This window comes from Aspergillus pseudoviridinutans, assembly GCF_018340605.1.
Source record: "Aspergillus pseudoviridinutans IFM 55266 DNA, scaffold_4, whole genome shotgun sequence".
Lineage (NCBI taxonomy): Eukaryota > Fungi > Ascomycota > Eurotiomycetes > Eurotiales > Aspergillaceae > Aspergillus > Aspergillus pseudoviridinutans.
The window spans coordinates 252718-267660 of record NW_025091284.1 but is presented as its reverse complement, the minus strand read 5'-3'; the positions used below and the strand labels follow the sequence as shown (position 1 = coordinate 267660).

General features: G+C 49.5%; 9 protein-coding genes and 1 non-coding gene across 10 annotated transcripts; 6 read left to right on the top strand and 4 right to left on the bottom strand.

Annotated features, from left to right (window-relative positions):
* The first annotated feature begins 639 nt into the window (after positions 1–639).
* Asppvi_005520 lies at positions 640–713 on the top strand. Its single transcript has one exon. It is a non-coding gene; the product is annotated as a tRNA-Asn (tRNA).
* Positions 714–1170: 457 nt separating this feature from the next.
* Asppvi_005519 (putative oxidoreductase, 2OG-Fe(II) oxygenase family) lies at positions 1171–2271 on the top strand (the record flags this gene model as incomplete). The annotated part of the gene is made up of 2 exons (XM_043301439.1): positions 1171–1236; positions 1459–2271. 2 exons carry the CDS (start codon positions 1171–1173, stop codon positions 2269–2271), a joined length of 879 nt encoding a protein of 292 aa, XP_043157374.1.
* A 1362-nt stretch (positions 2272–3633) lies between these two features.
* gprI (putative cAMP receptor (Car4)) lies at positions 3634–4888 on the bottom strand (the record flags this gene model as incomplete). The annotated part of the gene is made up of 4 exons (XM_043301438.1): positions 3634–4177; positions 4243–4307; positions 4357–4558; positions 4632–4888. The coding sequence occupies 4 exons, from the start codon at positions 4886–4888 to the stop codon at positions 3634–3636; spliced, it is 1068 nt and encodes a 355-aa protein (XP_043157373.1).
* A 1336-nt stretch (positions 4889–6224) lies between these two features.
* On the top strand, positions 6225–7223 carry Asppvi_005517 (uncharacterized protein; the record flags this gene model as incomplete). The annotated part of the gene is made up of 1 exon (XM_043301437.1): positions 6225–7223. One exon carries the CDS (start codon positions 6225–6227, stop codon positions 7221–7223), a length of 999 nt encoding a protein of 332 aa, XP_043157372.1.
* A 518-nt stretch (positions 7224–7741) lies between these two features.
* On the top strand, positions 7742–8452 carry Asppvi_005516 (GNAT family N-acetyltransferase; the record flags this gene model as incomplete). The annotated part of the gene is made up of 2 exons (XM_043301436.1): positions 7742–7893; positions 7951–8452. The coding sequence occupies 2 exons, from the start codon at positions 7742–7744 to the stop codon at positions 8450–8452; spliced, it is 654 nt and encodes a 217-aa protein (XP_043157371.1).
* A 40-nt stretch (positions 8453–8492) lies between these two features.
* Asppvi_005515 (GNAT family N-acetyltransferase) lies at positions 8493–8951 on the bottom strand (the record flags this gene model as incomplete). Its single annotated transcript, XM_043301435.1, has 1 exon — positions 8493–8951. One exon carries the CDS (start codon positions 8949–8951, stop codon positions 8493–8495), a length of 459 nt encoding a protein of 152 aa, XP_043157370.1.
* A 523-nt stretch (positions 8952–9474) lies between these two features.
* Asppvi_005514 (putative short-chain dehydrogenase/reductase) lies at positions 9475–10411 on the bottom strand (the record flags this gene model as incomplete). Its single annotated transcript, XM_043301434.1, has 3 exons — positions 9475–9537; positions 9588–10306; positions 10369–10411. The coding sequence occupies 3 exons, from the start codon at positions 10409–10411 to the stop codon at positions 9475–9477; spliced, it is 825 nt and encodes a 274-aa protein (XP_043157369.1).
* A 462-nt stretch (positions 10412–10873) lies between these two features.
* Positions 10874–11984, top strand: Asppvi_005513 (ketopantoate reductase family protein; the record flags this gene model as incomplete). Its single annotated transcript, XM_043301433.1, has 3 exons — positions 10874–11066; positions 11122–11783; positions 11832–11984. 3 exons carry the CDS (start codon positions 10874–10876, stop codon positions 11982–11984), a joined length of 1008 nt encoding a protein of 335 aa, XP_043157368.1.
* A 381-nt stretch (positions 11985–12365) lies between these two features.
* On the top strand, positions 12366–13160 carry Asppvi_005512 (glutathione S-transferase family protein; the record flags this gene model as incomplete). The annotated part of the gene is made up of 2 exons (XM_043301432.1): positions 12366–12457; positions 12506–13160. The coding sequence occupies 2 exons, from the start codon at positions 12366–12368 to the stop codon at positions 13158–13160; spliced, it is 747 nt and encodes a 248-aa protein (XP_043157367.1).
* Positions 13161–13213: 53 nt separating this feature from the next.
* On the bottom strand, positions 13214–14573 carry Asppvi_005511 (DUF500 and UBA/TS-N domain protein; the record flags this gene model as incomplete). Its single annotated transcript, XM_043301431.1, has 2 exons — positions 13214–13321; positions 13377–14573. The coding sequence occupies 2 exons, from the start codon at positions 14571–14573 to the stop codon at positions 13214–13216; spliced, it is 1305 nt and encodes a 434-aa protein (XP_043157366.1).
* Between the last annotated feature and the right edge of the window lie 370 nt (positions 14574–14943).

The window sequence follows — 14943 nt, the reverse complement described above, 5'->3', positions numbered from 1 at the left end:
TCTCGGTTTGTCATCGACAGAGGATAGACCTATGCCAGGCATGTGTGTCAAGCAAAATCTCGCCACTGCCTTCGAGATGGTGCTGAAGTGAAGTATGTCTCGCGTCAAGTGCCAGTCAAACTCGAGTATTCTCTCGTTGAAAATCCGAAGCAGTAATCCAACTTGGGATGATAGGACGGCAAGTGGAGGACTAGAGATATACTCCACCGTATGGACTGGGGTGGCGTTCAAGTGCTTCCTGACTCAATTGGCCTTTCGGCAGTAAAATAACAGGCATTTCGTGCAGAACCTTGTAGGTGTGGCATGGGCATGAGCAGGACAGACAGACAGACAGGGTGCAGAATGAGGTGTGTGATTGTAGTAGCCTTCAAATGCCCTGGACAAGGGTATGAGTAAATATATGTTTCAGATAATGAGTGTTAAAGATGTTCCAAGGCCGCTCCCACATCAACTTGTTCTAATGGATATTCGCTCATTCTGTCCAGCCTTGGCCCCGTAAATAGCTGTTTGTATGTCTAGTCCTGATGATATTTGCCCTTTACCTTTATACAGTTCCGTTTGGGAAAATGAGTTGATGACATCGTGCAAAAGTAAGCGCGGTATAGTAATCAATCAGATAGCTGTTAATTCAACAAACACGTCTCCGTGGCGCAATTGGTTAGCGCGTCTGACTGTTAATCAGGAGGTTGGAAGTTCGAGCCTTCCCGGGGACGAATTTTTTGTTTTCTTTTTTCCCTCCACCGCACTCAGAAACGCCTTCTTTCTGGGCACCTATTCACTTATTTATTTTTCCCCTTTCCTCTTCCTCAGAGATGTTTGATGGAAGTTTGAATTTAGCTTGATAGTCAACCAAGACTATATTTAGGATGTACAGGATGAATTGTTCATTCAGCCGAGTATTTGAGGCGGCTGAAGACTTTAAGGTTGATTTCATGTTCCAGAACGATAGTGTAGCTTGACCATTGCACTTCCATGGCTAAGATAAGTTACTCGATCGGACGGCAAAGGATAGATAATTCGGAGGAGGTAGAGGAATGGGGGTCATCGATTAAGAGGATACTCTCTACAGACATCAGGCATGTGATGCCAACGCTACTTGCATATATATAACCCGACACATTCCTCCTCGAGCGAAGTCAGGCCATGCACGGAGATATCTGATGTAATAAGATGGCCACTCAAACAACGCAGCTGAACTTGCCTCTGACAGCCTCGACCGAACCTCTGGAGCAATATGTTCTTCCACCAGAGACAAAGCAGGACAGTGAGTGCTGTTTCATACAAAAAAGACCTGGACATGCATCTGAATGTACCACAGTCAAGTATGCAGATCTTGTCACTATTGACCTGACCGGGTTCGATCAACCAGKGGGGAAGGAGAAGCTCGCAGGACGCGGCTCATAAAGTTGGTAATCTTACCTTTCCTGAGCATCTCTTACTTGACTACTGACTCCGTAGTTCTTCTACGTGACCTTTGGGCTCACCCAAGAACAAGTGGACCGCCAATTTGCCATCGCCAAAGAGTTCTTCTCTCTCCCCGAGGGAGAAAGTCGCAGTTTCCGGGCCCCGCTGGAAGAAGTCATCTACAATGGCTACAGGGCTCTGGGCTCGATCGAAATTCTCCCAGGCCTACGCGATAACATCGAGTTCTACAACATCATGAAGTTCCTCCCCCAATATGAGCGAACTCACCCCGACGCTATCTGGCGACACTGGGCGGAGATTGAGAGGTTCCTTCGCCATGTGCACGAACACATCGCGTACAGACTATTACCCCTGGTAGCAATTATTCTGGAGATTCCCAAGACGAACTCGAAAGGGGCCACATGTATGATTCCAACTGCGAAAGCGGCCTGCGATACATGTGCTACCGTGCGCGCTCCGCTGACAAGAACGAGAACTACAAGAGCCTCTATTCACGAGGTCACACAGACAACGGTACCATTACATTTGTCTTCCAGCAGCCCCGTGGCTGGGTTGCAGGTCAAGAAGTATGATGACTCGGAGTGGGAATATCTGCGGATTCCTCCGGGAACGATAGCGGTCAATATTGCTGATCTGCTATCCATTCTCTCGAATGGATATCTGAAGAGCGGGGTGCACCGCGTCATTACCCCTCCTGAGGATCAGCAACACTTGGATCGGATGGGAGTGCTGTACTTTGTCCGTCCGAGTGACCGCCTGAATCTAAGGACGGTGGACAGCCCACTTTTCGCGAAGGCTGGGTTACTACAAAGAGGGGACCAACGAGATCAACATCCCTGCGCCTGAGTGGACAAGGGCACGGATCAAGAAGAATTGGACCAGGCCCCCACCGATCCGAACGAGGGGATCTCTATGGCTGGGTTTAGTGTGAAGCATTTTCGTGATTGACCTGGCTGGTTTCAGGTGCTTCCGAGAACGAGGCCCAAAGCAATGACTTGATTCGCGAAGGAAGTTTGCGTAGATTGGTTAACTCTAAGCTATGTCACTATCTGAAAATGGCATTCCATCTAATGCGAGTTCTATAGACCAGAGGCTGGCCGATGAGTTGGCAGCTCGACTAGGCTGAGGATAAAGTACGAAGTACTGCTGAATGCACATAATGGGCCGGGCTCAAGGGCGTAAGTCAAATAACATAATTGACAGTCTGCGTTCCGCCGGAAATGCGAGATGTTGCAGATGAGCAGCCAGGACTTCACCACGGCCTCGAGGATAGGGAGGTGTTCTTCTGCAATGAAGAGGGGGCCTCGGGGTGCAGCGCMGGAAAAAATGATATCAACGCAGTCTCCTACTGCGACCTCGCCGCAAGGGAGATATAGCATGATTGAGATAACTTGCCCGGCTTGTACGACACTTCGGTAACCAGTTGTGCGTGGGTAATGCTGCCACTTAATGGATCATACGCTGGACTCCGGCGAATTGCCTCGAGGTCCTTGACAAAGTAGCCAGATAGACCAACGACGAATTGAACGTCCGTAGGCTTCATTCTGCTTGAATGAATGCGAATTGGGTCCAGGCTACGACAGGAACGTACACGCAGGACGCTTATATAGTGCTTCGCGGTATTTCGTGATAGATTCTGATCGATTGATCAACAGAGTTCAAGCCTTCACTGCGTTTAATCCCCACCCTAGCGATCTTTCTTGTGCAGTTGATCAGGGTCTAAGATCTAATATAGCTGTGGAGAATATTTCCATCCACTAAGTGGTTTAACCTCATGCACTAATCATGCAGGCTGACAGGCTGATTATATTACTGATTATTCCGGCTACCTAGTCGGAAATTTAGTCCTTGAATAAATCTTGCTGTGGCTGCACTTTTTCAGTTCCTGGATTGGATAATCCGATGACTTAAATGACCAGAATACCGCTTCAATCCGGTCTCCAACATACCTTGACAGTTTGGGTTGATCTTCCCCTGCATCACCAGCCATCAGGGCGCTCCAACTAGTGTGAAACCTCGACAACTATGTATATTCTTCCTGACTACTTGCAATAAAGACGTCCAGCTGGACATGATCATTTTTAACTCATCGGGAAGTGGGAATGCTCCTATTATGATTGTAGTTGGCACTATACTATACGATATATACACTACGAAAAAAGCATAAATACATGAGAACCGCTTGCTCTGCCATAAGGGCGACGAGAGTCAAGCTCGAACCAATCTCAGCTTCATCTCCCTCTTCCAGCCCTTCATTCCCAGTGTGATAAAGACCACCCCGTTCCAAAACCCTCGCAGCGATCCCATTGCTCCGACAGCGAGCATCAACGGATACGACTCATGGCCCGGGTTGACAAGGGCGGATAACCGATTGATCGTGGGGGCAACCCATGTGGCCAGCAGGACAAGAAAGAACACCATTGGCATGAGGATGTATTGCCTGAAAGATACGTTGGTATGCTTGAATCGTTTATGATCTAGGGGGGCGTTGTGGGAGGATGATTCTCCGCGCGATGAGTGGGGGTTATGTTCGGTTGAAGAGGGATAGACATGGGAGGCGGGCTGGGATTGAACGTCGATTTGGACAGTGACAGCGACGGCATTTTTGTGCTGGTCAAGGGCGTGGTTGCTGGTGGAAATGTGGGAAGACAGAGCGATGTGGTCTGTACGGGAGAGATTGAACTGGTGTCGCAGTTTGATTACTTTGATACCGACGAGGATGTAGAAAAGCAAAATGGCCACGATGAGGAACCTGGAATAGGGGCCGAGTTAGCATGTCCAACAGCGACTGTGAGTGCATTAGAAGAGGAGATATACCAGATTGGTCCGTAGTAGAACGCGATTCGGAAAACAACCCAGTTGGGAGATATCGAACACCAGAGCTGTGATCGTTACTATCAGCGAAAAAGGAAGAGACAGACGCTGACTTACAGTTACGCTACCATACATGGGCCCTCTCTCCGGTGTATGAATGAATAAAAAGACGATCGCCGGAATAGATACAATGGATGTGATGATAGCAGTATACCATATCTCAAGCTTGCGCAACGCCTGCAGACTGAATTGATAGTAGACTACCAGGAACACGTCGCAGGCCATCGCCAGCGTCCAGAGGACATCTGCCATAGGAAACCTGTCATAAAGTCAGAGCAGTCCTTTATCCATCAGTTGTCCATCAAATGATAGAATAGGTTATCTGGACATACATCTGAAGACAAAAGCCTTGAAACTGACACAAGGCCGAGCTGTTGCCTGCCGCGGGCCCGCTTGTAGCGATCATCGTCGCAATAAAATCAAAAAGATTATAAAACGCATTGATGAAGATCAGACGGTGCATTGGATTGCGAAAATGCCGCGAAAAGGCAAATGTGCCGATGATCGTGATGACTCCCAGGATGGACAGAATCGAAGCGACACGCTCGACCGTAGTCAAGGTGCGAATTTGCGCTTCAGTGAGGGCCATGGCGGATGTGATCAGGGCATATGGGACTTGGTATCTGGGGGAAGTGGTCCTGCAAAATCATCGATCACATATCTGCCCAGCACGTTGCATATGGCATGCAAGTGCAAAGATGAAGCAACTTAATATGAGTTCCACATGTTGGGAATAATCCCACGCATGCCACTAGACACTCGACCTGTGTCTGATAGCGCAATAATGCGACAATGTGGGAAAGTGCAGAATATAGCATTCTCTGCATCTACTGGACAAGGCGAAATGGTAAATCGCGCCGCGCTATGGCGTCATTTGTACCCGGTTTGAGATATATACGGCTTATTCCACACTAGCCTTTTGTTTGCTTTTTTCGCTGTTGTCGCTGGTTTTCTGTTTACAAGCGAGAATATCAAATAATCATCGCTTGAAGAATCTACGTAGATCGGCTCGCCTAAAACTCAAGAAGTCGTGCGTGATCTCAAGTATCATCCTCCATGAAATCGTGCCGAAAGCTTATCAGGACTGCGGCAACACGAAAAGTCTGCTTGAAAGATCACGCGATGTAACAAATACACAGAGTCTAGAGGTAGGATTTGAACAGAGACGCGAGAAGCGAAACTTGCGCAGGAACCCCATCAGCATGATCTGAGATCTGTTACCTGTACACTGGTCCTCGGGAATTTCTTCATCGCGGTTGGATAACTTAACGTAGTCTAGCACGAACCCTGTGCTAACGCCATTCATGGCGCTGCTTCTGTCATACTTCTCACCGAATCTGATTCAAAATCCGGTCTTGGCAACCCCTGACATGCCCCGTCATCTTGATAAACTAGCGCTCAATGCTCTCTGTTCCGGCAGCAGCGGAAGTCCAAAATTGTCGGAACTCACGGCAGCTCCAAACTTTGTACCGTCCGGATCTTATAGACTCATAGTCCATGTCGGTCATATCGATATGGTTTGTATCCGGAGGTATGCATCTTCAAAGCGACTCAACAACCTGTCAGCATACCTGGCTACATTGAGAGGGTATCTTTTCACCACATTTTGGAGAGAACCACATCTGTGATGGGGATGTAATCCTCTGCCAATGCTCACATTCGATGTTCGTAGTACTACCCATAGATCTTTGTTTTGATTAGGTTTGGGAACGTGGAGATTTCTGTGGCTTATACAAAGTGCCGTCTTGGCGCGGGGCTGCGAAGAAATTTTTCCTGGATTTCATGCAATCTCCACTGCAAGACCACCAAAAATAGGTTCGGCTAAACATCAATTCAGCTCTTCCTCAATTATCCGAATACCCTATAGAGGGGATTTACGAAATCAGACGGATAAAGCTGGATCATAGAACTCATAACAGTACGAAATGAACCCCCTGCGGTATCTGGCCCCTCCGCGCCCCTTTGGGGACGTCTCAAACTCCACCCCCGAGGAGATCGAGGGGAGAGAGTTATTTGCGAGTACTCTCTTAAATAGTTCCCACCTGAGCGTGTCGGATTCAGACAGAGAGGCCATCGATGCATACAGAGATGCGTGCCGCCGTCTTTATAGTGGGGACAGCCAGACGCGCGAAAGCGACATGCAAGCTGTTAGGGAATACGAGCAATCACTACAAACCAATGGACCAGCGAATCTTTGTTTTGATCTGGCTACCAGGACCAAAATGGGAGAGGAACTCGATAATCTCTATGATATGTGGAGCTATGTTCGTTATGAAAAGTACCTCCCTGCCACGGTCAAGGAAGATGCGGAAAAACATCCCTCGTCCAAAGTCTCGGACCCCTGGCACAAGGCTTTTTGGAAGCCATTCAATGGACGCCTCGAAGCCGAAGCAGACGCGTGGGCTCAAGTCATGTCGGGTAAAAACCACCTCAACGAATGCCCGACATACCTCCTGCTCGCCCTGTTGTGTGAACAGCAATCCATGGACTGGGATGAGACCCTCGGGCTGATCAGATACTGCGCCGTGGAGGGTGTCGAACTCCCGAAAGCGGATTTTGTGGATTACTTGAAGGCCAAAGATGTGACTGGCCTCGCGAAGAGGCTGGAACGCGATGAAAACACCATCGCCTTGTCTACGGAGTATGTCATGGGCGTTGGCACGATGCTCCTCGCCTACTTCAGGATGCATGTCCCGGAGGCGCTATATGAGTGTGAAGAGGATCTTGACCCGGAAAGCTGGGTCCCTAAGAAACGGCTGCATGATTTGATGGCGCTTCAGGACGGACACGAGCAAGCGGTCCAGGAGTTAATCCGGGAGATTTTCTATGAAATGGTCCTCGGTGGATCTGACGATGAGGAGGAGGCTTGGGACGACGAAGATGATATTACGGATGAGGACGATCTTATGGATGAGGCTGATTGAAGGTGGTGACGTTGGCTTTCTGCCGTGGTACCTCCTTGGGTGGTCGTTATGGCGCTAATGGTTACCACGACAACATGAACATGGGCAGTTTGCGGAATATCGATGGATCTGTCAAGACGCAGACTCATTATGGACGGTTCATTTCTTTCGACCTTTTTACCCCTGTTTTCATGATTCCATCTCGTCTTCTAAGACAACATTTGATACTCCATGTGTGATACCCTCTGTTCAAAAACAGATTTTCAGTTGTGCAGTCCCAAAAACACCAATATTCTATATGACACTTGTCGTTATCCTCGACTTGTAGTACTTTGTTGTAGATCGAACTTTTATCACCAAAACAAGTACGGAATATTTCCAATCGCTTTATGTTGTCGGGGAACGGATTGGGTCTGGTGTCCCGCTAAATATTCTGACCTCTTTTCTTAAATTGTCAGACTGCGATTTGAATCGACTCAAAACAATATTCTCGTATATTCATTAGTCCTTCGAAAAGGACAGTCCTTTTTTTCTTCAAAATGGCTCTCCTACCTCAGCAGAGCGTCCGAGTATCTATCCCAGAACCGCTCCCACCCATCATCACTCCTAAATTGTATCTTCGACCTCTGGCCGACTCTGATGCAGAGGGCTTATTCGCGATCCGGTCAAGACCTGAAGTTGCCAGAACAAAGTATATACCCACTTGTTGATCTCTTTCCCTGATCAAGAGACTGATACCGATCGTAAGCTACCCCAAAACACCTCATCGAACGGTCCAAGAAACACGAGAATGGATGGCCACCAAGATCTTCAAGGAGGGCCCTGAGAGTGTCCTCGGTCGTCGTTTTACTTACGTGCTCATTGAACGTGAACAATGGGAGGATGAGTCTCAACCACCACCCGCCGACAAACAGGTGATTGGTTACATGGGTATCAATCAAATATATCCCAGCCCTGAGATTGGATATTCTATTCATCCTGATTACTGGGGCAAGGGGTATGCGACAGAAGCTTTGGACGGACTCTTAAAGGCCTGGTGGAAGTTACCTCGTCAGCCTCAGTTGAATTCAACAGAAGACGGGAGCGAACCGACCGAAAAAGTCTTTGCCTTTTGCGACAAGATTAACGCAGGCTCGAGCAAGGTATTGAGCAAATGCGGATTCAGGGTGATTAAGCAGGTGGAATATGATACGGATGAATTGTGGCTGTGGGAGTTAGAAAGACCAGTACTTGGGCACACATGTCCATGAGTGTGTATTAGTCAAAGTTTCCAAAGCTATCAAAGAATATTCAACCCAATTTCAAAGTCAGAAACATATTATCATCACTACTCCTATATCCCCCAAAAGGCCCGCAGACCTCAAACCCCATCCCCAGATACAACTGCCGAGCGCCGTCAAATCTCCCGTCAGTCCCCGTCTCCAGACTTAACGAGTGGTACTTCCTCTTTCTCGCTTCGGCAATGATATGCTTCAGAATAACCTTGGCAACGCCTTTCCGCAGGTGACCCTGCACCGTCCGCATCGATTTGATCTCTCCATGTGTAGGGCTGAGTTGTTTCAACGCGCCGCAGCCTAATAGACTGTCGCCCTCCCAGGCGGTATACAAAGTAATTGACGGGTTCCGGAAAGCGGTTAAGTCTAGCGCAAAAGATGTCTCAGGGCGACCTTGGCTTCGAAGCTCAGTGAAATGGTGCTGGAGCAGCTGTTGGACCCCCGGATGGTCAAGAGTATCGGATTTGATGAGCATTGCTGTTGTCATTTAGCCGTGCTATAGAATCTTTGGAAGAGATTCTGCTGCTGTTTTGGATTGCAGTTAATGGTTCTGGCTGTGGAAAATCGTCATTATCCATGTAGATATTGCAGGAACCAGGATAATCAGGCTGATTTTAACGAATTGGCAACATTGACAATTTTGCATTGTCAGGAAACACTAACCAGGCTTTAATCTTTTGAACCTCCTCTGAGTTCTTATCTATGAGTCACCAATTGACCAATACGAGTACTCCTTGAAATCAATGATGGCTGCCCCAACAAAGCCAAAGCTTCTCAGCTGCCTACCCGGACTACCCAGACGGACTACTTCATCTCTATGAGACGTTCCCTGCTAGACGGAATAGACCGATGCGGTGGGATAGCAGTTGATAAGGATCTAAATATAACAGACTCATGGAATATACTCTATGTCCAGCTTCACAACCACAATAAAAGAACCGCAAGCCGAATTTTACCTCACTAAGCCAAGTCAGGCGTACGCGAGATATTCGAGGCGATCATTGGATGGTAAAGCCGCCATCAACTCTGATATCCGCACCATTGACCATGCCGCTCGAATCCTATACCTCAATCAGCATCACATCGCTTCAAGTTTCTACGAAAGACCTACCTGACAAAGAAAGACAACAGCATCCGCAACCTCCTCAGGAAGCGCAAACTTGCCAGTGGGAATAGACTTCAAAAAAGCCTCCCGCACCGACTCTTCGCCCCAAGCCTTCTTCCCGAGAGCCGTCCACGCCACTGTCGGCGATACGCAGTTGGCGGTGATACCTCGTCCTCCCCATTCCGACGCCATACTACGGTTCAATCCTAGCAAGGCAGCCTTGGAAGCGCAGTATGCCCCGTGTCGCGGCAGTGCTACGTGCGCAGCCTGCGATGCAATGTTGACGATTCGACCGGGTGGGGATGGGTTCGCGGATGATTCTGCAGCCTTAGAGGCGGCAAAGTAGAGTCGCGCAAAGGCCTGCGAGCAAAGCATCGGCCCAAGGACGTTGGTGGTTAGATGTTTCATGGTCTCCTCTGGCGGGGTCATCTCCATGTCACTAAGCGAGACATATCCGGCAGTGTTGATGAGGATGCTCGGAAAGAGCCCATCGCATTGGGTTGCTGGCGACGGTCTGATCATTTCCCGCTCCAGGGCGCTAAAGGCAGACTCGACAGATGTTGGCGAGGTAATGTCGCATTTATAGGTACGAATTGCGTCGCTGGCTCCTCCATAGCCGGATCTGAGAAGCTCCTCTCGACGGGCAGCTTCGAACGGGGCATAGAGGATGGCGAGGTGAGCGCCTTGTTCTCTAAGCTTCTTGCCTATGCTGGAACCAAGGCCGCCTATGCAGGACATTTATGTCAATATGTGTTGTTTTCGCGTATCGAAGTGTCTATCGGTGTACCTAGACCTCCGGGGAGAATAGCTAATCTGCGAGCGAAAGCCATTGTGGTCAGGATATGGTGCGAACTTGTCAATGTTCGTATACACGTCGTTACAGAATCGGCTGAATTGATTTTTAAACATTCATCGAATCTTTAACCCCTCCTCCAGCCAGGGGATTGTGACTCTTTAGGAAATGAGCAGCATGATGGATCGGCGTATCCCCGATATGACGTCAGGTCGCGGGGAATTCTAATACAATTTAGAACACAGGGGTAAAATGTGTGACAAAATGCTCGAAAGGGATAGAGTTGGATCGCTTTTCTATAGCTTAGCTTATTTGATAACAGCCCCACCGCCGTGGCTTTCCTTGATATAGCCTATCTCTGACTCACAAGCGGGGTAAAGCGCTATCATCTCGGGGAGGAAAGCTGACCGCCGTACACTCAAGGATACTCCTAACATAAACCTTGGTATTAGTGATTGCTTCAAACTCGCGACAGGAAGTCAGTAAACAGCATCTGGCAATGCCTCGAAAGGCCCGAGTCCTCTTGGTGGGAACTGGAGGAATTGGTACCATTGCGGCACTCAATCTTGAGCGTGGAGGGTTAGCCGAAGTCACCTGTGTACTACGGTCTAACTATGAAGCGGTCATAAGCAAAGGAATTGAGATCCTCTCGTGCGAACATGGTCATATACAAAACTGGCGGCCGACTACAGGTTTGCACCTCTCCTTTTACAGAATGACATGGCGTGACTGACCGGAGCATTCCAGTTCTAAATGCGGTTCCTCACGTCAGTAACGAGGACAGTAGTACCTTCTTCGAGTATATTATCTGCACCACCAAGAACATCCCGGACGTTACGCCTTCTATATGCGAGACAATCGCTCCCGTAGTGACACCGGGCCACACAGCGATTGTTCTGATTCAGAATGGATTGAACATCGAAAAACCATTCCTGTCCCGTTTCCCGCAGAATGTCATTCTCTCCGGGGTGAGCCGATGCGACGCTCACGAAATCGCTCACGGAGTGATCGAACAGAAAGAGGAAGATGACCTCCACATTGGCGCGTTTCGCAACCCGGCTCTCGACCAAGATACTCAACAGAAGACTGCGGAGCAGTTTGTGCATATTTATGGTGCGGGAGGCAAGACTAACGTGCGACATGAGCCGAACTGGGAGCGAGATCGCTGGAGCAAGCTTGTGTACAATGCGACCTTGAATCCTATCTGCGCGCTGACTGGGGTCAATACGGGCGATTTACAGATTGCGGGGAGTGCTCTTGATCGTTTGGTTATTCCTGCTATGCAGGAGGTGGTGGAAGTATCTAAAGCTGTGGGGATCGAACTACCAGATGATATCATCGAGATGACAATTCGTAAAAATCCGATGGAGAGAAAGATTGCTCCTAGCATGCAAAAAGATATGCAGAAGGTATGTACACACTTGTCCCTCAGTTAACTTGAAGACTCACAATTGTAGGGCAATCTACTTGAGCACGAGAATCTCATCGGCGAGGTCGTTCGCGAGGCAGAGAAACGAGGCGTTTCTACACCTGTCTTGTCTATTCTGTACGAGCTATGCTCCGCGGTTCAGTGGAGGGTGGCCAAGGAGAGAGCCATTAGAATATCATAAGATTCAACTTTCTGATCTCCATATTTTCTGTTGCTGCTGTGCATGAGACTAAAAGCGCGGCCATATCCAAATGGAGGGATTTCATGGTGCAGCATACGGAGTCTAGCTGCATTAGGACAGCAATGCCAAAATGCCAAGCATGAGTCATCTTGGCTCATCATGATCCGTTATGAGCCGTGCAAGTTATGCTATTCAGAAATCAATCAAGAATGAGAGTAAGGATGGTCGAAGTCTTACATATAAGATTGTAGATTGCACCATCCTCAACCTAAATCACACAATCTCATCTTCTATTGATCATTGAAGCTGGTTCTTCACGTTCACCCCGCCAAAATAGATCTACTAGGGAGTACACGGACCGCATCTTATCAGATCGCCATAATGGAGTCCAGTTCCAAGCCTGCCATTCTCTTCTATGATATTGCCTCCGCCCCACCAGTCACCTGCTATGCGCCGAATCCCTGGAAAACAAGGTACGTCACATTAGTGATCCGATAAGCACATAGGCTAAGATGCCACAGATACGCCCTCAACTTTAAACAAGCCCACTATCAAACAGAATGGGTAGAACTGCCCGAAGTACCCGCCATCCGCAAGAGACTCGGCCTGGCAGCCAACAGAGTCCTCCCCGACGGCAGTCCCTTCTACACTCTTCCTATCATCAGAAACAACACGACAGGTGAACTTGTGGGCGACTCATTTGAGATCGCGCAGTACCTTGACAGACTTTACCCCGAGGGGCCAAGATTACTCCCTCCTTCGACTGTTGGCCTGATCTCCGCGTTCAATTCCCAGGTCGATGCAGTCTTCACCCAGCATTGTGCTCTGTGTGTCCAGGGGATGCCTTTCAATCCAGCGACAGCGGAGGAGTCTAAAGCGACGTTTGCCAAGCGAGCGGGCAAAGAGCGCTATGAGGATCTGACGATCACAGGCGAGGAGAGGGCGCGGATGCTCGAGAGCTTCCAGAGTGCGCTGGGAGAGCTAGCAAAGGCGTACCGCCGGACGGAGGGCCCGTTTCTTGAGGGTGATACGCCTACATACGCCGATTTTATTGTAGGTAGCTGGTTGAAGTTTTACAAGAAGACGATAGAGGAGTGGGAACAGTTGCTGAGTTGGCATGATGGATTATGGGGAGAGTTACATCGTGCGTTGGAAAAGTATGCAGAGGTCAAATAAAGTATCCAAATGTCTATATGCAGATTCATAGCTTCATCATAAATTAGGCGGCCTTAGTGATGTCTGGGGGGAAGAGGAGGAGCGGGAGGCTCGGGATGATCTAGCGCGGTAGCAGCGGCCGGCTGTTGCTGTTGCTCAGGATAGTCATCGTCAGGAATTCCCTGGAAAATCAAACAAGTTAGTCGAGCGAAGTGCAAGAGGACTCGGTCAGCTCACATTCAGCAGATACTCCACGGCGCGATCGGGGTTGAAGGACGCCGCTCTCATGGCCCGGTCGATATCGATTCTAGCAAAGCCCATGATCTCCATCTGCGCAACCACGGCCTCCTCGCTCTGGAGACCATCCACAGGTACGGAACGGTCGGTGACGGTAGCAGAGGTTTCCGCAGCCGTCTGAGCCGGAGCGGCCAATGCGCCGTGTGCCATCAGATTCGAATTCGCCAGGTCCTCGGGTGCGAAATCACTTGGACTCGGTCCCGTCGGCACAGCAACTCCAGATGGAGTCTGATCAAACTGCTTGTCGCCCTGCGCCGAATGAAGAGTATGCGTCAACATCCGGACAGACGCGTTCTCCGTCCGGACGTGACCAGATATGATCTCCTTGACAGGCACCTTGCGACCATAAAACCGCTCATTCTCGTCGTTTCGCTCGATCAGGATCGTCCCGTCAATCTGCGCCCCGGCGTAGAAGCCGCGACTCTTGACGTATGACCAGATGGGGGCCCGTCGCTTGTGCACCTCCGACTCCAGCACCCCTCCCATGCCCACCGGCCCAGCCGCGACGGAGATCTCGCTTCCCAGCGTCACTCGCACTTTGGTGAAGGCTTCCAACGCCTCATACGTATTGATGACCATGACGCAGTCGTAGATGTCTATGCCCGCCAGGAAGCCGAGGCCAGCGGTATGCAGCAATATCCCCGAAGGCGCGCTCCATTCACCTGTCTCAGGTACGCGAGCGATGAGGACTCCACTCCCGCCAGCACCACTGAACCACAGTCCCGTCCTCATGGCTGTGAAGATGGCAATCCCCTTGGCCTGGCGGATCACCTCCGCGGGAATCTTCTGCAGAACCTTGGGTTTACCCCGTGGTTTGTCGATCTTCCCGTCGGGTGTCTGTTCCCGGGTTGGCACGGTCGCATCTTCGGCAACGTATACCCCTTCCTTGCAGAAACTGCGCAGGATACGAGCGGTCTTTTCACTTTCTTTGTCCAGCGTCATCGGCCAGAAGGCTTCGGAGCCGAGTTTGTTGCTTAGCCGGTTCACTGGTGCGCCGACTTTATCGAGGGCGTCCCAGGCTCTGTCGAAAGTTTTTTTGCCGTAGATCCATGCTTTATTTTGTGTTAGGGACTTTTTTGTCCCGGGGCTTGAAGGAGATGGGGAAGTAGTTTTGGTGTTATCTGCTGTTGAGGACATTTTGGATGAGCTGGTCTTTGTTGACGTTGATATTCCTTTGCGCGAGGAACGGACAGTTATATAGAGTGATGCACCAGGCAGAAAGATAAAGCCATCGACATCATCAGCAGCTGCGAAGGACAGACCTAGATTTGATAGTAGACAAGCAATAATAAGCGCGGGGAGCCAACCCACTTGCCCCAATGATGCATGATGATTCGGTGCACGTTGCTATGGCTGTGCTGCCGACTGCGGGGGCATCGCCTCAACTTTGGTTTCAGGCAGAAGTGAACAATTAGATCACCTAGACAATCACTCAGTCACTGTCCCTTTTTTTATCATTCTGATTCAAGGCAATGATATAAATCTCCTTGGTGATGGCTGGTCCTGC